Source organism: Polypterus senegalus, chromosome 8 (genome assembly GCF_016835505.1).
Source record: "Polypterus senegalus isolate Bchr_013 chromosome 8, ASM1683550v1, whole genome shotgun sequence".
Lineage (NCBI taxonomy): Eukaryota > Metazoa > Chordata > Cladistia > Polypteriformes > Polypteridae > Polypterus > Polypterus senegalus.
In genome coordinates, this window is record NC_053161.1 from 45749357 (window position 1) to 45771308 (window position 21952).

At 35.7% G+C, this 21952-nt stretch overlaps 1 protein-coding gene across 1 annotated transcript in view; it reads left to right on the forward strand.

Annotated features, from left to right (window-relative positions):
• LOC120533935 (putative interleukin-17 receptor E-like) overlaps nt 1-21952 on the forward strand; it is a 99199-nt gene that overhangs the window by 59751 nt on the left and 17496 nt on the right. The window contains exons 8-10 of the mRNA XM_039761065.1: nt 6652-6723; nt 7731-7785; nt 16396-16559. Of these exons, the coding sequence (XP_039616999.1) occupies nt 6652-6723; nt 7731-7785; nt 16396-16559 (291 nt within the window). The remainder of the gene's footprint in view (nt 1-6651; nt 6724-7730; nt 7786-16395; nt 16560-21952) is intronic.

The following is a 21952-nucleotide window of genomic DNA, read 5'->3' on the forward strand; positions in this document are numbered from 1 at the left end:
CCTTCATTTTAAGCAGTGTTTCCTTATTTGTTTTTATCCTGGATTGAGCTATTAAATGGTGAGGATACATGGTAATAATAATGCTGTCTGATAGGTAGGTGTAAACTGTAATCAAGTAAGGTTTAACTGAGGATCCAACAGAAGCTGACTTTAAAACATCTCTTGCCAGTAATTTTTGGAAAGTCTACATCACAACAAAAATGATATATGAGAAATGTATTTTGAGCTAAATTACACTATCTTACTCAATGTAAGAAAGAGTATAGGTTTGACATCTATCAATGAAGATCTAATTATAAAAGTCTGTTTCTAGTATATCCTTAAATTGTTTGCAGATTGTTTTAATGATTATCTTTTAGTTAAATGTATCTTGCTGAACAGCCTTTTTGGCAGAAATCACCAATAGTAAAGACATTCATGCTTAATTTTCCATGAACAATCTACAATAACTTTATAGGTAACAAGATTTAAGCATAAGTATGTTTGCAACATGACTGTTGAAACTTCTCCTTGAACAGGAGTTTTCCATTTTGGTCTAATGTAGGTCTTTATGATCTAGATATTTCAATAAGATGTTGATCAACACCTGAGCAGGTTTCTTCTTTCAGTTACATCCAGGAGATACTGACATTAGAACTCTGAACATTGTATGGTCCTGGAGGGCCACAGTGGCTGCAGGTTTTTGCTCCAACCCAGTTGCTTAATAAGAAGCACTTATTCCTCAAGTAACACGTCTGCTTCACTTTAGTTGTCTCGCTCGTTAAGATTTTGAACTCTTATTGCTTATTTTAGTCTTAAACAGCTGTATTGTTGGTTTTCAGCTACTCCTAATTAGCAATTACGTGCACATGACAAAAGAGACCAGCATTTTCCATTTAGCTTGTTACCATTTACACCTCTATGTGTATTTATCATGTACTATTGGGTTTAATTAAATACTTGGATGGAAAGTGAAGAGAAAAAAGTGAAGGACTGAGAATTTCCCCTCCATTTTAGCCTTGAAATCATTTGGATGGTATCCTTAGAAAAGGGAAGAAAATCTAGGACATGAGAATTACATGACATAGCAGAGTTAAAGCACTAACAAGCCATGAAATTAAATTATTGGCAAGAATTGCTTTCTGATTAAGCAACCGGGTTAGAACAAAAACCTGCAGCCACTGCGGCCCTCCAGGACTGTGATTGAGGACCCCTGTTGTATGGTAATAAATACAAAACAATGAAACTAAGAGGCAAATCAAAGAAAGGAAAATATCATCTGTGAACCAGACTGAATTGTGTTTTTATATTGGATTTTCAGTCTTTTCCTCTTATTTATTAATATATCCTTAAAATATATAAAAAATTTCCATTGACCAAAAAAGAGCACATTAACTGTACCAGTTTAGCAGAGAGAAAAAAACTGAAAGAAGGCAATCCAAAGCAAGCAAGTCTCAATACACATTTCAGCAAACAGAAACAAAGCCAAAAATAATCTAAAAACAAAAAATCCAGTAATAAACAGCTATACTTACAAAAATGAAAACTCCATTCATAGGCCTTCTCACTTTTATAGCCAGTTTGAGGGCCTAGGATTGGTAATATCAGGGTGGGTCTGCCTCCTATGGAGTCACCCACAAAATACATAGAACATAAGAATATTTTAGAATTTGTAAAATTGAAACACATAATCACTTAAAAATAACAATAAAATGCATAAACGTGTATACCAAAACACGTAGACCTGTCAACACTTTTACAACAAGAATATCAGCCACCTGAAGCATTTCTGACAACACTTCAGATGGATGCTTTATTCACTTTCTTCATCATCTTTTTCAACAATGATGCTTTCACCTCTAATAAAGAGATTGTATTAAACACATAATCTTAAATGTCAATGTTTTAAAAACTACAAAGACATTTTTAAAATTTAAAATAAGAGTAATGCACCATGAAATTATGAACTTTCTTTAAAACAAACCAGAAGAGTATTCTTTAGTCAGGAAGAGGTCAAGACTCAAAAAAAGAAAAGCTACAAAATCAAACATCAAAATCTAAATAAAAGGCAAAATTCATAGAGTAACAACACAAAAGTTCTTAACACTGATTAATATCCTTACCATTTGTATCTTTACTATTATCACCTTTGATCCTAAGCTTGGATCTCAGGCTGTGTGCACCAAAGTCTTTTATAAAGGCTGAAAGATGATATCACATGTCATGCTCAAGTAAAGGCAAGTGCCACACCCATGTGACCAGCAATGGCTGTTGTAACCAGCAGCAATATGGCAGTACCCATGAAATCAGTGCTGTGAATATGTGCTGTGGATATCAATGATTTTATTTGTTCCATTTTTGGAATTTTTGCACATTTATTTTTGTGTATTAATATATTACATTGTTATTCTGTCAATGGCATTATTTGTTTTATGGTCACCACCAATTTTTATATATCTTTGCAATGTTGTTTATAGTTGCTATACCCATTGTCACTCATGTAGTAAGAAATTTATGTGACATTCTGTATCATCATATTCCACTTACATAAGTTGGCAGCACCAAAGTTCCATACTTTTAACTAAAAAATCTCCATTCTCTTTTCTTTAGAAAGGTAATAGACACTTCTGTGAAAATGTTACGTTTTTGGATCTTTGCAACAGTTATTTTGACTACACTTTCCTGTTTTGCATTTTGGGATATGTTATATAGTTCTAACAATTTTTTTGGTTATTGCAACTATAAAGAAACCATTTGCAAACTTGACCACCTATTGTATGCTGGGTGCACACAAAATATCAACACTATACAAGAAAATAACTACTAAATGTCATTGTAGTGAAGTAACAAATAATGAGGATAAATAAAAACCTAAAAAGTTATACTAATTATAAAAGAAAATACCAAACTCATGACATTAAAGGAGAAATGTCAAAACACTATGTATAACAGATTTTCTAGTGTAACGAAAGGGAGAAATATCATATCTTTATATGCTCAGAATGTGTGCGAAGAACCAATATTTCATTCATATTTGTTTGGCATGGGCTAGAATTTAAATCACAGACTGTTTGTCACTACTTTAAGAACAACTCAAATGTATTCAGAATTAAGCCCAATCAGTAAGAGATGTAACTCGATGCCAGACTCCCTAAGCTTGGTATATTTACTTTTGCCTTGACTACCAGGATTACATATTTTTATTGTTTATTGGATGCTCTTGGTATCTCAGTTGATCCTGATCCACTCATATCCTACTGTATTTAATGTCATCCCAGATGTAATCCCTTTCCTCATTTTTCAGAAAACTTTCCTTTGTTATATTCTTACCTTGCTCAACTTGATTTTGGAATGGTTAAGAAATGTGTATTTTAACTAAAAACATCCAGCTATTTTATAAAGAACTGTAGCATTTCTTAAATACAGCTGTTCACTTTTCACTAGCCAAATAGGAGACATAATCATTAGACATAGAACTTTATATTTTTCTGTACATTTTCAATATTTTGTTCTTTGCTGGAGAGTTGCATTGATTTCTGGGAAAGACCAAATATTATATAAGCAACATAAGTATAATATGATACTTGTGTAATATAGTAAAAGAAGAATTTAACTTGTTTGTTAATAAATAACATTTTAGGACCATAAATTTGAAATATGTCTAAATTTAATTTAATATTACTGTGCATTTTCAGGTTGCACCCTAGAAGAACCAAATAATAATAGAACAATAACTGCAACAGCAACAAATAGGCACTCAAAAATTTTAAATGTTTTCGAACATTGACCCTTACATCATTCGATATCATCAATTACAAAACTTTAAGGATAAGAAAAAAGACTGACTTTAGTAGGAAAAATAACTTTCAGTAACTTTGAACAGCAGCCTTTATATTATTAAATATTATCCTACAAAAAACATAATCGTTAGTAGACCTCTAACACATTGTCAGTTACAGCACTCAAGGTTCAGGTTATAACATTCTAACTTGTGTACATTGTTTTAAAGCCACCCAGAGTATGATAAGATTTGTAGTAATATGTGCAGACCTCATTTCTTGTTGATGGCCTTCATCTGTAGCTCCTTGCCAAACTTTCTCAAAGTTTTTTTCTGGATGATCTCTCTGAAGTATGGTTAATTATTTTTTTAACTGCAAAGCACTAATGAGTGAATGGGAATGATTAACTGCATCCTGTTGGTTGTATTTCATATTCTGTTTAACACTATAAGTGGTACATTTAAATTTTGCTTAATGCAAGCAGCCATCTTCCATATTGTATCATGGCCTCCATGATGTCTCAGATCACATGGCATGTGTGGATCCACTCAGCAAAAAATGACAGAAAAAGCATACATACAAAATGATGCAGTGGAAATATTACAAAAATAATGGAAAAATATACACAATTAAAATACACACACTCAAACAAAGAATAATACTGTAGATTAATTAGCCAAGTATTCCAGAACTGGAATTTGATTGTATATTTGTTGTCATTAGCACATAATATTCTAATGTTCTAATCACAGTTAGCTTAGTAAGAAATAGGATAGAAAACACCTATACAGAAAAATACAAGTGACACCTCAATTTTCTGCACAGTACTTCCTTAATAGTGCTACTAACTTAGAGTTCTGCAGAGATGGATTAGCAGTAAGTAACGTTTGATTAATCCTGCTTGCTTTGCTGTCACAGAAGAAACTAATGTTCATTACAATAAAAAGGTTAATTTTTTGGTTTGAAGTAATTCATAGAATATTTTGAATTTAAAGAAGTATCATTTGTACAGAGGATATGAACAGGACAGTTCAGGCTATGGTTTCATTGGCAACAGAGAGAGCACATTAATTCAAATAGAGCCTTTTCTTTTTTATCTGGTTTTATTATGTATTATTGATTTTAAGGACAGACTTAAACATATTTAAGTACAATACAACATGCTTTTTCTGTTGTGTTATTGTACATAGGTTAGAATTCTTCAAATTCAGAAAGTTCATTGCTGTAGTGCAATCTTAAACGTGCACACATACACACATATGTGAATAAGCACATAGTGTAAACTGAAAAAATCTAAATGTATTGAATTTTAATTAACGCTGTATATCATAGCAAATTTGTGAAGAAATATTTTTTACATTTTAATATGTACACTTACTAACAATATGTAGAAGGTCCAAAGTATTGGCTTTTTCAAAAGTACAAGGATTGGCTTTCATAAAATATTTAGTGTAATTGTTTTTTTAACATTTATTGTACAGAGAAGAATGAAGTTGCTATTAACACGCTTGACTAGCTAACACCATGCCACCCTAAAATATACAGTAACATTACATAATATAGCACAGTGTGATGGATGGCCGGGGCCCATGCCTGGCCGGGACGCCCTTTCCCCACATCTGCCAGGGGGACAAGGGTGGCAAGCCCAGTATTTCCCCCTGGATGCTTGATGGCAGCCTTCCCTGTGTTGCAGTGGTGCCTCGGACTCCCCCAGGGCTTCATGGGGGCTGGAGTTCTGTGCAGCTCTGTGGGGTTCTGCAGGTGCAGCAGGAGCTGCTGGCCCATTTTGGGCACTGGTTTCACCTTACCCGGAAGTGCAGCCGGATGTCGCCCAGTCAAGCACCTGGAGCACTTGTGGGTACCCAATAAACGGGAGCCAATGACCACCACTCAGGGGCCAGAGTCGGGTGGGAGGAGGACAATGCTTGCTGAGGAGGAGTGGTTGTGCCAAAAGGAAAAAAGTGCTTGGTGTGTATTTGTATACTGTGCTAGGGACTGTGTTGCGGCTGGAGGGATTATGGGGAAGATGTGCCCTCCAGCTGAAGAAAAATAAACAGTTGTTTTATTTTACCGATGCCTCCCGTGTGAGTCTGTGTTGGGTCAGGCACTATATAGCACCTTTCTTACAACAGTGATGAGTGAAACAGTTAAGTTTAATTTCACATACAGTGAAAATGACGCTTCTGTTAATTTTGCATGAGATTTTGCATTTGCAAAAAATACTAGAAAGATTTTTTTTCCACTGACACCATACACCCCTTTATGACACTTACATTCCTCAGAAAAGTGTACTGATGAAATTAAACTAACCAAAGTGGTTTAGAAAAAAATGCAATAGTCTTAGGTGAAATTCTGCTTTTTGGACACTCCACCTCTTATTTAAATGTCTTCCTTTCAGCCCTAGTGCATTCCTTCTGCCTGATGGAAGTTGTAGTCCTTACCTCTGTTCTGCTACAAGGTTAAAGATGACATGAATATATTGGCGAAAAGGTTTTTATTATAGTAAACGCCTTCCTTCATGTGTCAGTAGTGCAAATTTCACTACTGCAAATGATTTTGTGACATGAAACATGACGTTTTACTGTGAATTCCATTTTGCATAACTCATTACTCATAATCAGCCAAAAGTAGTCTGGGTGTGGGTGCCCCCCTGGTTCTGCTGTTTATGTCAGTATTAAACTCACTTATAACTTTGTAATTGTGCAGAAGCTATTGACTTTCCTTCTGCCTGACCATTTTTGTTATAGTCGGGGACACATTGCACAAGTAATGTGCTTTGCAATACAAGACACTAAAAATATGTGTGCCTGGTAAAAAAAAAAAAAAAAAACACAAAGCATTTTCATACTTACCTTTTTAAGTCATTAATCACTGTTTACTATTCTTTTCTTAGATTGACAGAGAAGACCTGGTGAACAATGTGTCTTTGTCATATTCCCGATTATTGCCCTGTTTGTGTATTGAGGTAACTATCAGGAAGGCATTGCTAATATACAAATAAATAACATTTTTTTTGCTGTGGAAGTCATTTCCTAAGTATCATTTTCCAGTAACATGACTAAATGACACTTAAAACTGATTCCTGTAACCAAAGTACAGGGTATTACTTACAATAAAAGTATTTAGGTAACACCATGAGCATTATTTCTCAAAAGGAAAGTGTTATGATGCATTTTTTTAAACAGGGAAATACATTGAAAGGTCATCTTGGAGTTTTTCCCACTACCGGCAGGCAAAAGGAAATGATAAACAGACTGTTAAATTGCTTTGTTTATAAACTACTTGATTCATATATACATGCTTGAGAATTTGTCTTTTATATGCAAGGAACTTAAAATCAAATTACTCAGCACATTACATAATCTAAATGATACAGTACTTTTGGAAAAGAACACACTTAAATTTTATAAAGGCCTAGATGCTGAGTTTACTAAGCAATAGTTTTAGTGAAAATGAGATCTAACTCAAATGTAGTAAGAATACAACTTAAAAATATTTTTAAAAAATGACTTTGAACAATTGCATTGGAGAGCTAAGGAAACCTTGTAGTTCCAGTTTAACGACTCTGTTCTCTGTGTTCTTACATTATCTAATGTAAGCTTTGCAAATGTTTAGTTAGGTTCCTCCCTGGAGCTAAAAAAAACCCTAAAAGCAAATGTGTATGAAAGGGCACAGATTTTTAGATGTATTGTTCTACAGCAACATTTTTCCTGAATTGCATAAAAATTATATATTTTTTGTCTTATATTTATGAAAACTTTTTGAGTAATTTATTAAGTTTTATATTTTCATTCAAATTAATTTAACTTTAATGTTATAATTTCTGATTTAAAGCAAAAATACAATATATAAGTAAAATGTGAGTTATATTCCATATCTGGAAAAAATACTGTCAAAAACTTCACGAAATAAAGCAAAGAGTACATAGTACTATAAATAGTATTTTATACTATTTTTTTATGTTTTTATCAGGGATGGTCTTCAATTCCCGATGCCAGTAGAATGCAACTTTGCCCATTTAAAAACTGTAAGTTTAACTTTTTCCAGTATTGTATCTCTTATGTTTACAATTTTTAACTGTTTAATTTGTATTTTGGTTTGGAGAAGGTGATTTTTCCCCACATTAATATTAGGCATTACCCACTTAATGGCACCTCATTTATTTAAAATTATCTTTCTGTAAGCAAACTTGCTGCATAACAATTTGCAACTGAATTCCATCCACCATTAACTCCAAAACATTTACACATTCTCCTTTAGTGTCAAGCTTAAGAAGTCTGTCATTCTCTTAAACTATCCAATTTCCATGACAATGTCAACTGAAAATGTAAACTACCTCAAATTATGTTATAGCAGAATATCTTGTGAGAGGAATATCAGGCAATAATTGTAACTCAGTAATCCTGCAGGAAGTATTATAGATTGTTGTAACTGAAAGAGCCAGAATGGTTAAATTCATTCCAAATGAACAGGAATCACAACTGCTTGAATATGAAGCTTTCTTCCTACCTAGTAGACAATGTATGATCATTTTAGGGTATAAACAGTTTATAATTAAAGCAGCTTAATTTCAAGACCATAATTAATAGAAAATGTGCTAATCCAGTAAAAAGGGCAGGAATGATCGATAATCTGAATAAACCCAATTTGGTATGTTGCAAGAATTCTTTAATAGTTTGTGTTTCATGTTAAAAATCCATTGAAATTAAAATGGATTAAACTGAGCTATGTGGGTGTACATATATCATGTAATGAACTGTTCAGACAGGTACATAATAAGGACATTATTACAAGGATAGGTTTTTGTCAGTTGTTCTACAAGGTAAAGAAGAAAAAGAAGATAGATGAGAACTGCAATTCATCTTGAGAAAATGCAGAAGATGAAAGAAATGCTATGAATACAAAATAAATATAAATATAAGAAAACGAGACTGGAGGTATCACCTTGGCACAAAATTGGGAAAACTTGAAACCGTTCTTGCAATCAGCACAATGTTGTTTTCACATCCAGACTTGTCATTTATCACTAATTTTGCCCTAACACACAATGTGATTTTAAAAAGTATGTTGAAACGGTTGCATGGAGTTACATTGTAGCTAGGAATGCTGATGCATGAATCAAAGATCAAGGATTTGAATCAGGCCTACATCTATAGTCTGTGTGGGGTTTAATCCAGGTGCTCCAGGTCTCCTCCCACACCCCTAAATATGAACAGATCAAATTAATTGACAACTCAGAATTGGTCCCAGAATGAATGTGGGTGTGTGTGTTAGTGTACCCTGTAATAGACTAATGGTTAGTAGTGCTTTCTGGCTTGTGTCGAGTGCTACTGGGATAGACCCAATGACCCTAATTTTATAAGACATCGGTCACCAGTTTGTCAGGTAAAATCACACACATTTTAATTTAAATGTAAAAAATCTGATAATTTCTTGTCAGAGTAAAGGACAAAAAGGCAACAAAAAGGTTTGGGATAGCCACCGTGTACATTGTAGTTTGGTCGCTGGAGGAAGCAAAGAAATTGAATTTCAAAACTAAACTGCTGTATATGGGATAAAATGGCGGTTTTAAAGAAAAAGAGAAAGGGTTAGTGCACTCTGCCACCCCCTGGTCTAGCACAGAATTACCCTTTTTCAAAACCTTTGACTGCCTCCCATGCGCACATGTGTGACACTCTTTACATTGACACCATTATTCCAGGCCTTTATATTCAAAATTGGAGCTAAAAAGAAGTCATTAGCTCAATGAATTGTGACCTACTGTACATAATGATCTTGGCCTTGGTGCTAGTATACATATTGTTGAGGATTTTCTCCTTGTTTTTTGTAACACCTTTGGGAAATAGAATTGGAACAAATGCATAAACAAGTTGTTTTTCCCATTTCTATATAGAAAGCATTTAATCTGTATCTGGTGTCTAGGATTAGAACATTTCTGAAATGTTCTTTCCAGACTAATCAAATCATAGAATTATAAAGAGAAAGTCTGTTTCAGTAGCATGAAGTGCAAGGTAGGAACAAACTCAAAGAAGTTCAAGAAGACACTCCTAAACACATCCAGTCAGGCTGAACATAGACTTGCCAATTAACATTATTGTCTTTGGGGTATCAGGGCTAAAACTGCAGTACTCGGGCGAAAACCTATTTAGTCTTGAGTAGAATGTGCAAATTCTACACATTAGCCCAGTCTCCTGAAACTCTAAGGCAGTCTAACTAAACACTACATGACTGTGTTGTCCTAATGCCCGTGCTTACACTTTTAAACGGTTTGCCAGTTTAATGTTGTATTCTTCCCAAGAGCATATGTAGCTCCAATCAGTGTGCACTAATTTTAGGCCCACTACACAGCCTCTACCTGGCTTGCACATATGCATTCACCTTTCTCTGACATAGCACCTTCTTGTGCAAAGTCCACATTTGCTGTATAGTATACGGTGCATGTTTAACCATTATTGTGAAATCTTATTTCCTGCATCACCGGAGGGTCACACTTTCCTTGTATTTTTAATTACTGAGGCAGGTGACACATCAGGAGCCGTGGATTTTCCTGATGAGTACTCTTAAATAAAAGTATATTAACAAAGAGTGAATTTCCCCTCCTGTAAGTTAGAAAATGTGTTCATGTCATAATATTCATGTGTGTTCCAGCACTTAGTTAACTGATGTACAGTTGTGCTTGAAAGTTTGCGAACCCTTTAGAATTTTCTATATTTCTGCATAAATAAATAAATTTTCACTCAAGTCCTAAAAGTAGATACTGAGAAACCAGTTAAACAAATGAGACAAAAATATTATACTTGGTCATTTATTTAATGAAGAAAATGATTGAATATTACATATTTGTGAGTGGCAAAAGTATGTGAACCTTTGCTTTCAGTATCTGGTGTGACCCACCTAAACGTTTCCGGTAAGCTTTTGATCATTCCTGCACACCGGCTTGGAGGAATTTTAGCCCATTCCTCCGTACAGAGCAGCTTTAACTCTGGGATGTTGGTGGGTTTCCTCACATTAACTGCTTGCTTCAGGTCCTTCCACAACATTTCGATTGGATTAAGGTCAGGACTTTGACTTGGCCATTCCAAAACATTAACTTTATTCTTCTTTAACCATTCTTTGGTAGAATATAATTCAGAATTCATTAATCCATCAATGAAGGCAAGTCGTCCTGGCCCAGATGCAGCAAAACAGGCCTAAACCATAATACTACCACCACCATGTTTCACAGATGGGATAAGGTTCTTATGCTGGAATGCAGTGTTTTCCTTTCTCTAAACATAACACTTTTCATTTAAACCAAAAAGTTCTATTTTGGTCTCATCCGTCCACAAAACATTCTTCCCATAGCCTTCTGGTTTGTCCACGTGATCTTTAGCAAACTGCAGACAAGCAGCAATGTTTTTTTGCAACCTTGCAACCCTGCACACCATTGTTGTTCGGTGTTCTCCTGATGGTGGACTCATGAACATGAACATTAGCCAATGTGAGAGAGGCCTTCAGTTGCTTAGAAGTTAGCCTGGGGTCCTTCGTGACCTCGCTGACTATTACGCCTTGCTCTTGGAGTGATATTTGTTGGTCGAATACTCCTAGAGAGGGTAACAATGGTCTTGACTTTCCTCCATTTGTACACAATCTGTCTGACTGTGGATTGGTGGAGTCCAAACTCTTTAGAGATGGTTTTGTAACCTTTTCCAGCTTGATGAGCATCAACAACTCTTTTTCCAAGGTCCTCAGAAATTTCCTTTGTTCGTGCCATGATACACTTCCACAAACGTGTGTTGTGAAGAGCAGACTTTGATAGATCCGTGTTCTTTAAATAACACAGGGTGCCCACTCACACCTGATTGTCATCCCATTGATTGAAAACACCTGACTCTAATTTCACCTTCAAACTAACTGCTAATCCTAGAGGTTCACATACTTTTGCCACACACAAATATGTAATATTCGATCATTTTCCTCAATAAATAAATGACCAAGTATAATATTTTTGTCTCATTTATTTAACTGGTTTCTCTTTATCTACTTTTAGGACCTGAGTGAAAATCTGATGATGTTTAGGTCATATTTATGCAGAAATAATAGAACATTCTAAAGGGTTCACAAACTTTCAAGCACAACTGTAACTTATTTATTGACGTAGTTAACTGATTGGAGCATTTACATTTTTAGTTACTTTATCAAAGAATTAATGGGCCAATTTTGTTCAATAAATAGTGTAACAATGAGTCATATTCAAAAACACAAGCAATAATAGAATGCATTTCATGTGTTAGTAGACTATATTTAAATAGCATTTCAACAGCGTTTTACATTGCCAGGTACTTAAAAACGTAGCCCAAAAAAAGGTTGTGGTGGTTCATTAGCTTTCATAGATATCAAAGTAATGCAAAAAAAATATGAGTCCTCAGTTTGAATTCCAGCCCATTCATTTTTTGTGTCAATCTTGTGCCTTCTCTGTGTTTGCAAGGGGTCTCCTCCTAAATTCCAGAGATGTGCACATAAAGGTTAACTGGTCATTTTAAATTGGCCCCGGAGTCCTGCCACGTGCAAAAGTTCGCTGATGACATGTTATCGTGTGCTGCATCAGGAGTGGACAGGAGGAGGAGTATAAGAACCTAATCAAGGACTTTGTTAAATGGTGCGACTCAAACCACCTACAACTGAACACCAACAAAACCAAGGAGCTGGTGGTGGATTTTAGGAGGCCCAGGCCCCTCATGGACCTTGTGATTATCAGAGGTGACTGTGTGCAGAGGGTACAGACCTATAAATACCTGGGAGTGCAGCTGGATGAAAAATTGGACTGGACTGCCAATACTGATGCTCTGTGCATTAGAGGACAGGGCCAACTATACTTCTTTAGAAGGCTGGCGTCTTTCAACATCTGCAATAAGATGCTGCAGATGTTCTATCAGACGGTGGTGGCGAGCGCCCTCTTCTACGTGGTTGGTGTGCTGAGGAGGCAGCATAAAAAAGAGGGATGCCTCACGCCTGGACAAACTGGTGAGGAAGGCAGGCTCTGTTGTAGGCACGGAGCTGGACAGTTTGACATCTGTGGCAAAGCAACGGGTGCTGAGCAGGCTCCTGTCAATAATGGAAAATCCACTGCATCCACTGAACAGTATCATCTCCAGACAGAGGAGCAGCTTCAATAACAGACTGCTGTCACTCCTCCCCCACACTATGCGACTCTTCAGTTCCACCCAGGGAATTAACATTATTAATGTTGACATTATATAGTTAGTGACTGTTTTACCTGCATTTTTATCACTCTTTAATTTAAAATTGTATGCTGCTGCTGGAGTATGTGAATTTCCTGTTGGGATTAATAAAGTATCTATCTATCTATCTATCTATCTATCTATCTATCTATCTATCTATCTATCTATCTATCTATCTATCTATCTATCTATCTAAATGAGTGCAAGTGGAACCTGTTAAGGTATGGCATCCTAGCTAGGACGGCTTTTCTCCATCTGGCCTTGCTCCTGAGATGGGCTCCTACTACTATTTAATTTAACTAAATGGGTATTATAGATGAGCAATTAAAATTTTATCTTAGACAAATAAACTTGAAAAGAATTAATACAAATAAATAAAAACACTATCAAGCATTTAAACACCAATGCACATTAAAATTATGCAAACCTTTTTCAGTGTCACTAATTTAAAGACATCAATAAAATCTTGAATCTCTTCATTCTAAGCAAAAATTAAAAGTGGAGGAAAGAATTATAGCAGTGCTGACAGTAGCAGCAGCAGTGAGGAGCAGAAAACTGAAACAGAGGAAGGAAAGAGATTGCATGTTGAGGTGGTGGAGCGTTATTAAAATGAGCAGCTACAATGCCAACCACAGGAGAAGCATATAATCCTTCCGAAATTCCATCCTCACCATCACAGCATGGCTGGCTGTCACAGCAAGCTTAACAACAGCAACAAAAATCTCCAAGTAAATAAGGTGGATATCAGGTATCACTTTTTAATCTTTTCTTATTGAGATATGATGAATTCTGGATAAAGGTAAATTTCACCCAAGTCTTAGAATATATACCTTCATACTGACGACTGTAGATAGCAAATAGGTGAAATATTTGTAGACACTTGATGTGAATGGGAACTGACTAGATACACCGCGCTCAAAATACTCTTACACCTGTATGCTGTTGAAGAAAACAGAAGTATTCATACTGCCTGAGTACATTATGAAAGTGGCAAATACAGCCAAATGAATGCTGAAGTGACAATGTGACAAATTAAATAAACAAGTAAGTTAAAGTTAGAAGACCAATGTCAGGACAAAATTCCTAGAATAGTACTATTCTAACAGATATAAAGTGAAATCAGTAGTTCAGAAGGTCATAGCTTAGACTAAGATTAAAGCCAGCAAAAGGGGGCACAGTGGACAGATAACCTTGACAGATGCCACATACTGCTTGACACACCTGACATCAAAGACATCTGAAATGTCACTCATGGAAGGCTCGCAGTAATTTTCTCATAGCTTTCAGGCTTATCTCGACTCTTAACTGACACATACAAATGGCTAGGTTACCCTGTGTGTTCTGAAGAGTTAACCTTTGCTGCTATCTGTATTATTCCCTTCTCTGAAAACTGCAACCCATAGAACTTAGTGCAAGGATGAGGTAAAACTTGCCTAAGCTTTAAGGTTTCAACAGCCACAAGGGACATTAGGAAGGTCTTATTTAAGTGTACTTTGAAAAAGAAGGTAAAATAAACATTCGAAAGTGAAGGTGAACTTTCACAGTTTGCCACTGCACTTAAGCAATGATGTGCTCATCTCACGCTAAACAAGTATCTGCTAGTTAGCACGTCCTGAGGAAAAAAAATTCAGCTGGAGATGCCACCCTGTTTTAACCTCTCCCATGTGTATGGGTGTGAAAAGGGCATTTATGTAAGGAATTTTGCCAAACCCTAATTGAAAAGTTCAACTTTGCAGAGTTATGATCAAGTCCTTTCACATTTTCACATATGAAGACAACAGTCAGTAAAATTCTTCAGAATGGTGCGTTTTCCATTTTTAACATTTTCAGTGATGGGTCTCAGGATTGTCAAGTTTCAACTATTATTACAGATACAGACCATGATATTTATTATAAAATTCAGTATAGAACAAAACAGATTATCAGGAAAGATAGAAGGGAAAAAATTGAATGAATGAATTAAAAAATAACTAAACCACTGGAATGAATCATTTTCAAGACCTGCTATAGAATTGACAGTAGTTATTAATATTTTTATATCAAAAAAGAACCTAGTGTAATTTATATTGGCAGATTTAAAGGTCTAAGAATATTTTATATTTTGGAAATGTTAGCTTTTCATAATCATAGAGTACATGCCAATAGTTTTATATTGGTCTATTTCTGTGCACATGACAGTGTAAAGAGTAAATTAAAGAGGCCCACTGGTTACTACTGCTGCCTTGCATCTCTAGGGTCCCTCTTGCGGTCTTTATTGACTTTTCATGTTCTACCCTTGCTAGCGTTTACATTTCTCTAGGTAGGCAGTGCACCACACATGTCAGACACTTGTACTGCATGTTAGTTTTGAATGATGACTCTGAATTAGCTCTTTTTTGACTGTTGGTGTATGAGAGAGACCCCTTTTATGGGCTGGAAACCAATCCAAGCTTGGCTTTTTGCAATGCTCCTGATGCTGTCAGGTTAATCTACCCTGCATAAGAATAAGAGGGTTCAGTAAATAAATGGTTAATTATTTTAAGTCATATATATCTAGAGAGTACAGTGAAAGATAGCATCAGCCTGTATCTGCTAAATAAGAGAATAGCTAAAGGTTATTTCCAAGATAAAAGACACAAAATAAGATTAGAGACACAACTCTTTTGGATATGACATGCCTTATGAAAACTACACACTCCAATTGAATTTCTATCCTGGAAATAACCTTTAACTATTTTTTCTTTGAAGCAGTAGATTTTACTGCCACCTAAATTCTATAAAATCAGTTTTAGCTGTGCATTGAAATGTCATTTCAAAAAGAAGAAATGTCAATGCATTTAAAACCTAACTAAAACAATTTATGCCAAAGGTGCCCTTTGTCTGTTTACATTTGGCCCTACCTGCCTCTGTAGTTTAACTTGATTTCACTGAACTCTCGGTTTTCAAGTTTATCCTCTACTCATTATAAATTTACTTAATCTTGGTTTCTCTTCACCAATGCTGTAGTACTTACAACTATTTGCATTATATTAATTTACACTCTGCTTTTTGCAGTTTGTATTACATACTTCTTCTTGAAAAGTCAGTGAACAGAATACTTGCAATGTGTACAGTGCTGTTTTTTCACCTGGTGCAAATACATAGAAATTTATGCTTAAATATACCACTTTGAATAGTAATTTCTGGCAAATATTGGTTTAAACTTCCCTAATATTGATTAAAAAGTTTTACATTACTTTACAATAATTTTACTGCAATAAATCTATGTGTGTCTATGGTGTGCAGATGCTTCTATTTACAATTTAACATATTAATTTTACAGATGATGATAAAAAAGAAACATTTTCTTAACTCCAGCTTTTGCAAACTCTGTGAAAAATGAAACTGTTTATATGCAGGCAAAATTGGAAAGTCATTAAGACTTCTGTCCCTTACAGATACTGAAGAGCTCTGGAACGGGATTACCTACAATTCTGAACATCGGCAACTGTTGTGGGAATTGAAGTGTCCCGTGGATGTGTTTGTGAATCTCTGCTGGCAAACAGAGCAAAGAAATTCCTGTATTGATCTCTCAAACTCATCACAAAAAGTGTACAAAGTTGTAAGTTAGAAAATGGCTTATGCATATTAAGTAAATGTAATTTAAATAATTACTATTTTCTGAAAATTTTGGTTTATTTTTTCATTTCACTATTCACATTAGGCACAACAAAAAAGATTAATATGTTTGGTTTATTTAAATTTTTCACTTCTATTTAAATTGTGTATGCAGGTTAGGTGGATTGGAGATTCTAAATTGTCCCTAGTGTGTGCTTGGTGTGTGTGTTCTGCGGTGGGTTTGTGCCCTGCCCGGGATTGGTTCCTGCCTTGTGCCCTGTGTTGGCTGGGATTGGCTGCAGTAGACCCCCGTGACCCTGTGTTCGGATTCAATGGGTTGGAAAATGGATGGATGGATGTCATCTATACTAATAAAAGGCAAAGCCCTCACTGACTCACTCATTCACTCATCACTAATTCTCCAACTTCCCATGTTGGTAGAAGGCTGAAATTTGGCAGCCTTATTCCTTACATCTTACTTACAAAAGTTGGGCAGGTTTCATTTTGAAATTCTACACGTAACGGTCATAACGGTTGACAACGTCTGCCATATTGAACTTTCTTATTTATGGCCCCATCTTCACGAAATTTGGTAGGCGGCTTCCCTGCACTAACCGAAACCAATGTACGTACTTATTTCAGTGGTATGACGCCACTGTCGGCCGCCATATTGAACTTTCCAATGTCACTAATTTTCCAACTTCCTGTGTAGGTAGAAGGCTAACCCCATCTTCATGAAATTTGGTAGGCGGCTTTCCTGCGCTAACCGAAACCGATGTACGTACTTATTTTGGTGGTATGACGCCACTGTCGTCCGCCATATTGAACTTTCCAACATTACTAATTCTCCAACTTCCCGTGTAGGTAGAAGGCTGAAATTTGGCAGGCTCATTCCTTACACCTTACTTACAAAAGTTAAGCAGGTTTCATTTCGAAATTCTACACGTAACGGTAATAACGGTCAACAACGTCTGCCATATTGAACTTTCTTATTTATGGCCCCATCTTCACGAAATTTGGTAGGCGGCTTCCCTGTGCTATCTGAAACTGATGTACGTACTTATTTCGGTGATATGACGCCACTGTCGGCCGCCATTTTGAACTTTCTAATGGTCTTTGTTACTTATGGGCCCAACTTCAAGAAATTTGGTACACGGGTTCCCAACGCTAACTGAATCCTGTTTAAATACATATATACGTCCATAGCCTGCAGCTCGGTCACCGTGTGAGGCGACATTGGGTCCCCCATCCCAACGCCTCCTACGTTGTTTGCTGCCTGCCTATATAAGGCCATCCGTCTCTCCGGTCTCTACATTCCCTTCCTTGCTTCGCCACGGAATTCACGTCTCCCTGCTGATAACTACAGCCTTTTTATTTAATCCACGAATTATCTGATTTTTTATTGTTCGTTTATTGTGATTATAGTTATTGTGTAGGTATTTTAGACTTACTTTACATTGTTTAGGTACCCATTTCCTTTATCATTCCAACCATATCCACATTAACATGTCTATCGATCAAAGAACTGTCACTTACCGAGTGGTTTCCATGCCCGGAGATGGAACCTACCTTTTCTATTCTCTTTGTTACATATTGCACGGCCATATCAGGCCCACTCTTGATATCCGGAGGAACATTGTGTCTTATGTATTGAATGACTAGGACAGGTTCAAGGTGTGGACTGATGATGGTACAGGAGATAATTATACTACACAGGAGCACTAGAAGAGTGAAATGCTTAAACCCTTCACCTATGGCTCTGCATGTGAGTTGATGGCTGTCGCTGAATTGTTTGGTTGTCACTTTCAAGTGTACCGAAATGGCCAAATATTTTACACCTTTCGACAACAGCCAATGCCTCTAAAACATCTTAGATTCACAGGTGACAATTTGAGTAGTGGACACTTTGATGTTTATGAATGTTTAAACTCTCAAAAGCTGGATGTGAAGTTATCGATGAAACTGGTTGTATACTTACAACGCTTGACAGATGCCAAATGTCTCTTCAACACAAGTCCTGCAAATACTGTCGTAATTGAAACAAACCATAAAACTCAAACTGATTATGACAGCAGCAATCCAAGCTGTGAGATTTGAGACAAGATTACTTTTCACATGGCCAACTGTACATTGCATGCTCAAGAGTAAGCTCAGCGCACAGCTTGGTCATATTACAACCGGAGGGCCGAACTGACAATGTGGTATACAAAGAGATCCCAAAAAGTTATTGGTATATTTTCACTCAGTTTAAAACGGTTTTTATTTTCTTCTTAATAAACATTTTAAGGCAGTACTTGGCCGCTGCGAAGCGCGGGTATTTTGCTAGTTTAATATAATCCCGAAAATTAGACTAAAACTTTTGTCTGCACAGAAAAATGCTTACTAGGTTTGTTGCAACACTTTCTGTAAAGCAATATTTACTGAACAATCTGTCACATTGTTGCTTCAGTCATGTCATGAAGATTACCAACTTGGGAATTGAAAAGTCATGACTCACACTTTTTTTGAGACTTTTTTTCTTTTGTAACTTTAAATGTCACATTGTTATTGTTCATTTTACTTGTATTATTTTTGATAACGCCCTTCAGAGTCAGCATGATTTACAGTGCTGTAGATTGTCACGTGTACAGGAAAGCAGTACTAATGGAAAATAAAATATGAACATAGCATCATGCTGCATATTGGAATTCCATATCTTAAGCCTGATATGCTTAAGGCAGGTTGATGACAGAGAAGAGGAAAACAAAAATTGGAAACTCTTTAGTAGAATTAAAGTTACAGTCATGCAGAACTAGGCCATTTTTGTTGTCTATCCCCACTGTGAGAAATGAGCAACCAATCTGAGTTCAGAAAATGGACCCTATGTCAGAAAGAAGGAGCATATTACATTTGCACATCATCATAAAATAATTAAAAACCACTGGATGCATTCTGTAAAGGTTAGAAACAACTCAAATAAAGAAAAAGTATTAAGAACTATACTGTAATAAAATGTTCATCCTCATTGGCTTTTCAAAGAATTAACTTGAAAATGTTTTTTTTTATGTTCATTTAGACAAATGCTAAAAGACGTGCTAGTTCAAATTGATCACTGCAAGTGTGTGGTTGTGATTATGAAGGGACTGTGCACTGGTCTGGCACCCAGTCTAGGGCTGTCTCCTGCCTTGTGCCCAGTGCTGGGATAGAGTTTAGCTCCCCATGACTATGAGGTTGAGTAAGTGTGGTTAAGGAAATGAAACAGCTTCAAATGTGATAATTAAATTAGAAGAGGCAGGTTGGAATAATGCAGCATTATAAATACCATTCTTTGTTAGTAGTGTCTAAAGGTATTTTATACATAAACTGTAAAAAGACCATTTTTATTATGGCAATATGACTGTAATAAATTATATAAAAAGGCAAGAAATTGCAATAGTACACATAGCTCAAACAGTTCCATACAGAAGAATATTAGGGCCACAGAAAAAAAAATTAAGACGTGTCAGTAGATTTTGCACCCTTAGAAACCAAGTTACCCAAACTACTCTATAACATTTCAGTAATTATTTACTGCTCTGATGCTGATCTTCCTGATCATAAAATAGGTCATTACGATAGCAACTGACAAGAAGAATTCAGAATTAATGGCAGGATTACATTATTTGAGGGTTCCCTTAGAGTGCCTCTTTCTCTTACAGAATTTGGCTCAAAAGCTAATCAGCACATTGTCATCTCATAACAGGCTTAAGTTTTGAGTTTGGTATTCTTCTGTCCAGCCGTTTTAGCTCTGGATTTTCCTCAAGAAACTGTGATACACAGACACATGCAGATAGATACACACCCATCCTCAAGATATCAATGTTTTTGGTATCGGGGACCCTAAAACGTCAAGATCGCTTGTAAACCAGAGATCAAAATTTTTGACAAATCTAAAGCTTTCACTTCTCCACCGTAGATGATAGGTTATGGTTGGGGAAGGCACAAAACAAAATTAGGGACACAGTGAAAAATAAAAAGTTACTTGTAAAGTTGAAAATTTGAATTTAATCACACAATAAACCTTTTTTTTCCCTCTCTGTAGGCATTAACATTTTCTGTAGTTTAACTACCACAGCATTGTGTTATGCTCATGTCCAAATAATTTTATAAAAATGTTCATAATTGAAGGGTTCATGTCACTTTATTCTTTGCTTTGCTGTTCACTCCTGAAGTAGTCTGTATAATCTTTAGAAGAGCAAATGATAATTTATAGGAAACATCTCTTATAATAAAACCCAAAACAAAATTTATGTAGGAAGCATACTTTAACGTGCTGTATATGGTTAAAGCAGATGTCTCTAGCCTAAAGATAATGAAGGGTTAGGAGGATAGTTGTTTTTTGGGTTAACAAATATAGCAATAATTTAATTCACTTACAAAAGTTTATGAGCCCAGCTTTGCACATGTTAATTTGGAAAAAAAATCTTTAGTACTGCTATTTTTTTTGTAAAATTGGTCCCATTATATTACTGTAATTGGCAGGTTTTTTTTTTTTTAAATTCAAGTTCACACCTCACAAGAACTATCTCAAAGTTCAGTTTGCACAGATTAAAATGAATAAATTCACGTTTTCACGTTCATAGTTCACCATTTCAATTTTGAACTAGTTCATGTTCAGTTCATTTTGTATTTTTTAAGGAGTGAGAATAAATGACCCATGAGTTTACATTTTTCAATTTTACATGCCTTCTATTAGGTTATTACAGTGTTCTTAAATAAAATACAATAATTATGAAGACTTTTTTTATTTAAATACACTTTATTGAGTTATACCCAGCAACAAACACGTATAACCATATATGCTAATATCCTCCTGGTCAAAAAAGAAATTAAATAGATGCAAGTATACATATAAATTACCGCTCTGTTCCCAACCGTGTGACACAAATGGTGACTGTGGAACCAGCATGTAGATGAACTAATCTATTACGCTGCTGGTCAAAATTCACGTCACATATAGCATGTTCAACGGGGAAAAATATAAAGTGGACTCACGAAGTACAACGTTTTCCTAAAAGCGAAAGCGGAGCTTCACCGTCAGCGGGGGTGCAACTTAAGCACAAGCAGGCAGACACAGAGAGTTAATTTTGCGTTATTTTTTCCGGATACAAATAAATGGCAAAAAATTTTTACAAAATAATTATTTATAAAAATCTACTATGTCTGCTTATGCGAATATTGTATTTTGATCCGGCTCCACCCCTACATTACAGGGTAAGGCAAAACATTTAATCTGGACCTGAACTAGCTCACATTCAAGTTCTTCACTCAAATGTGTTACATTGAGTTCACCATTCTTAGAAAAATGAGCTTGTTCAATGAACACGCTCTTTTGAACTAGTTGATGCACACCACTACCCATCACAGGGCTCATTACTA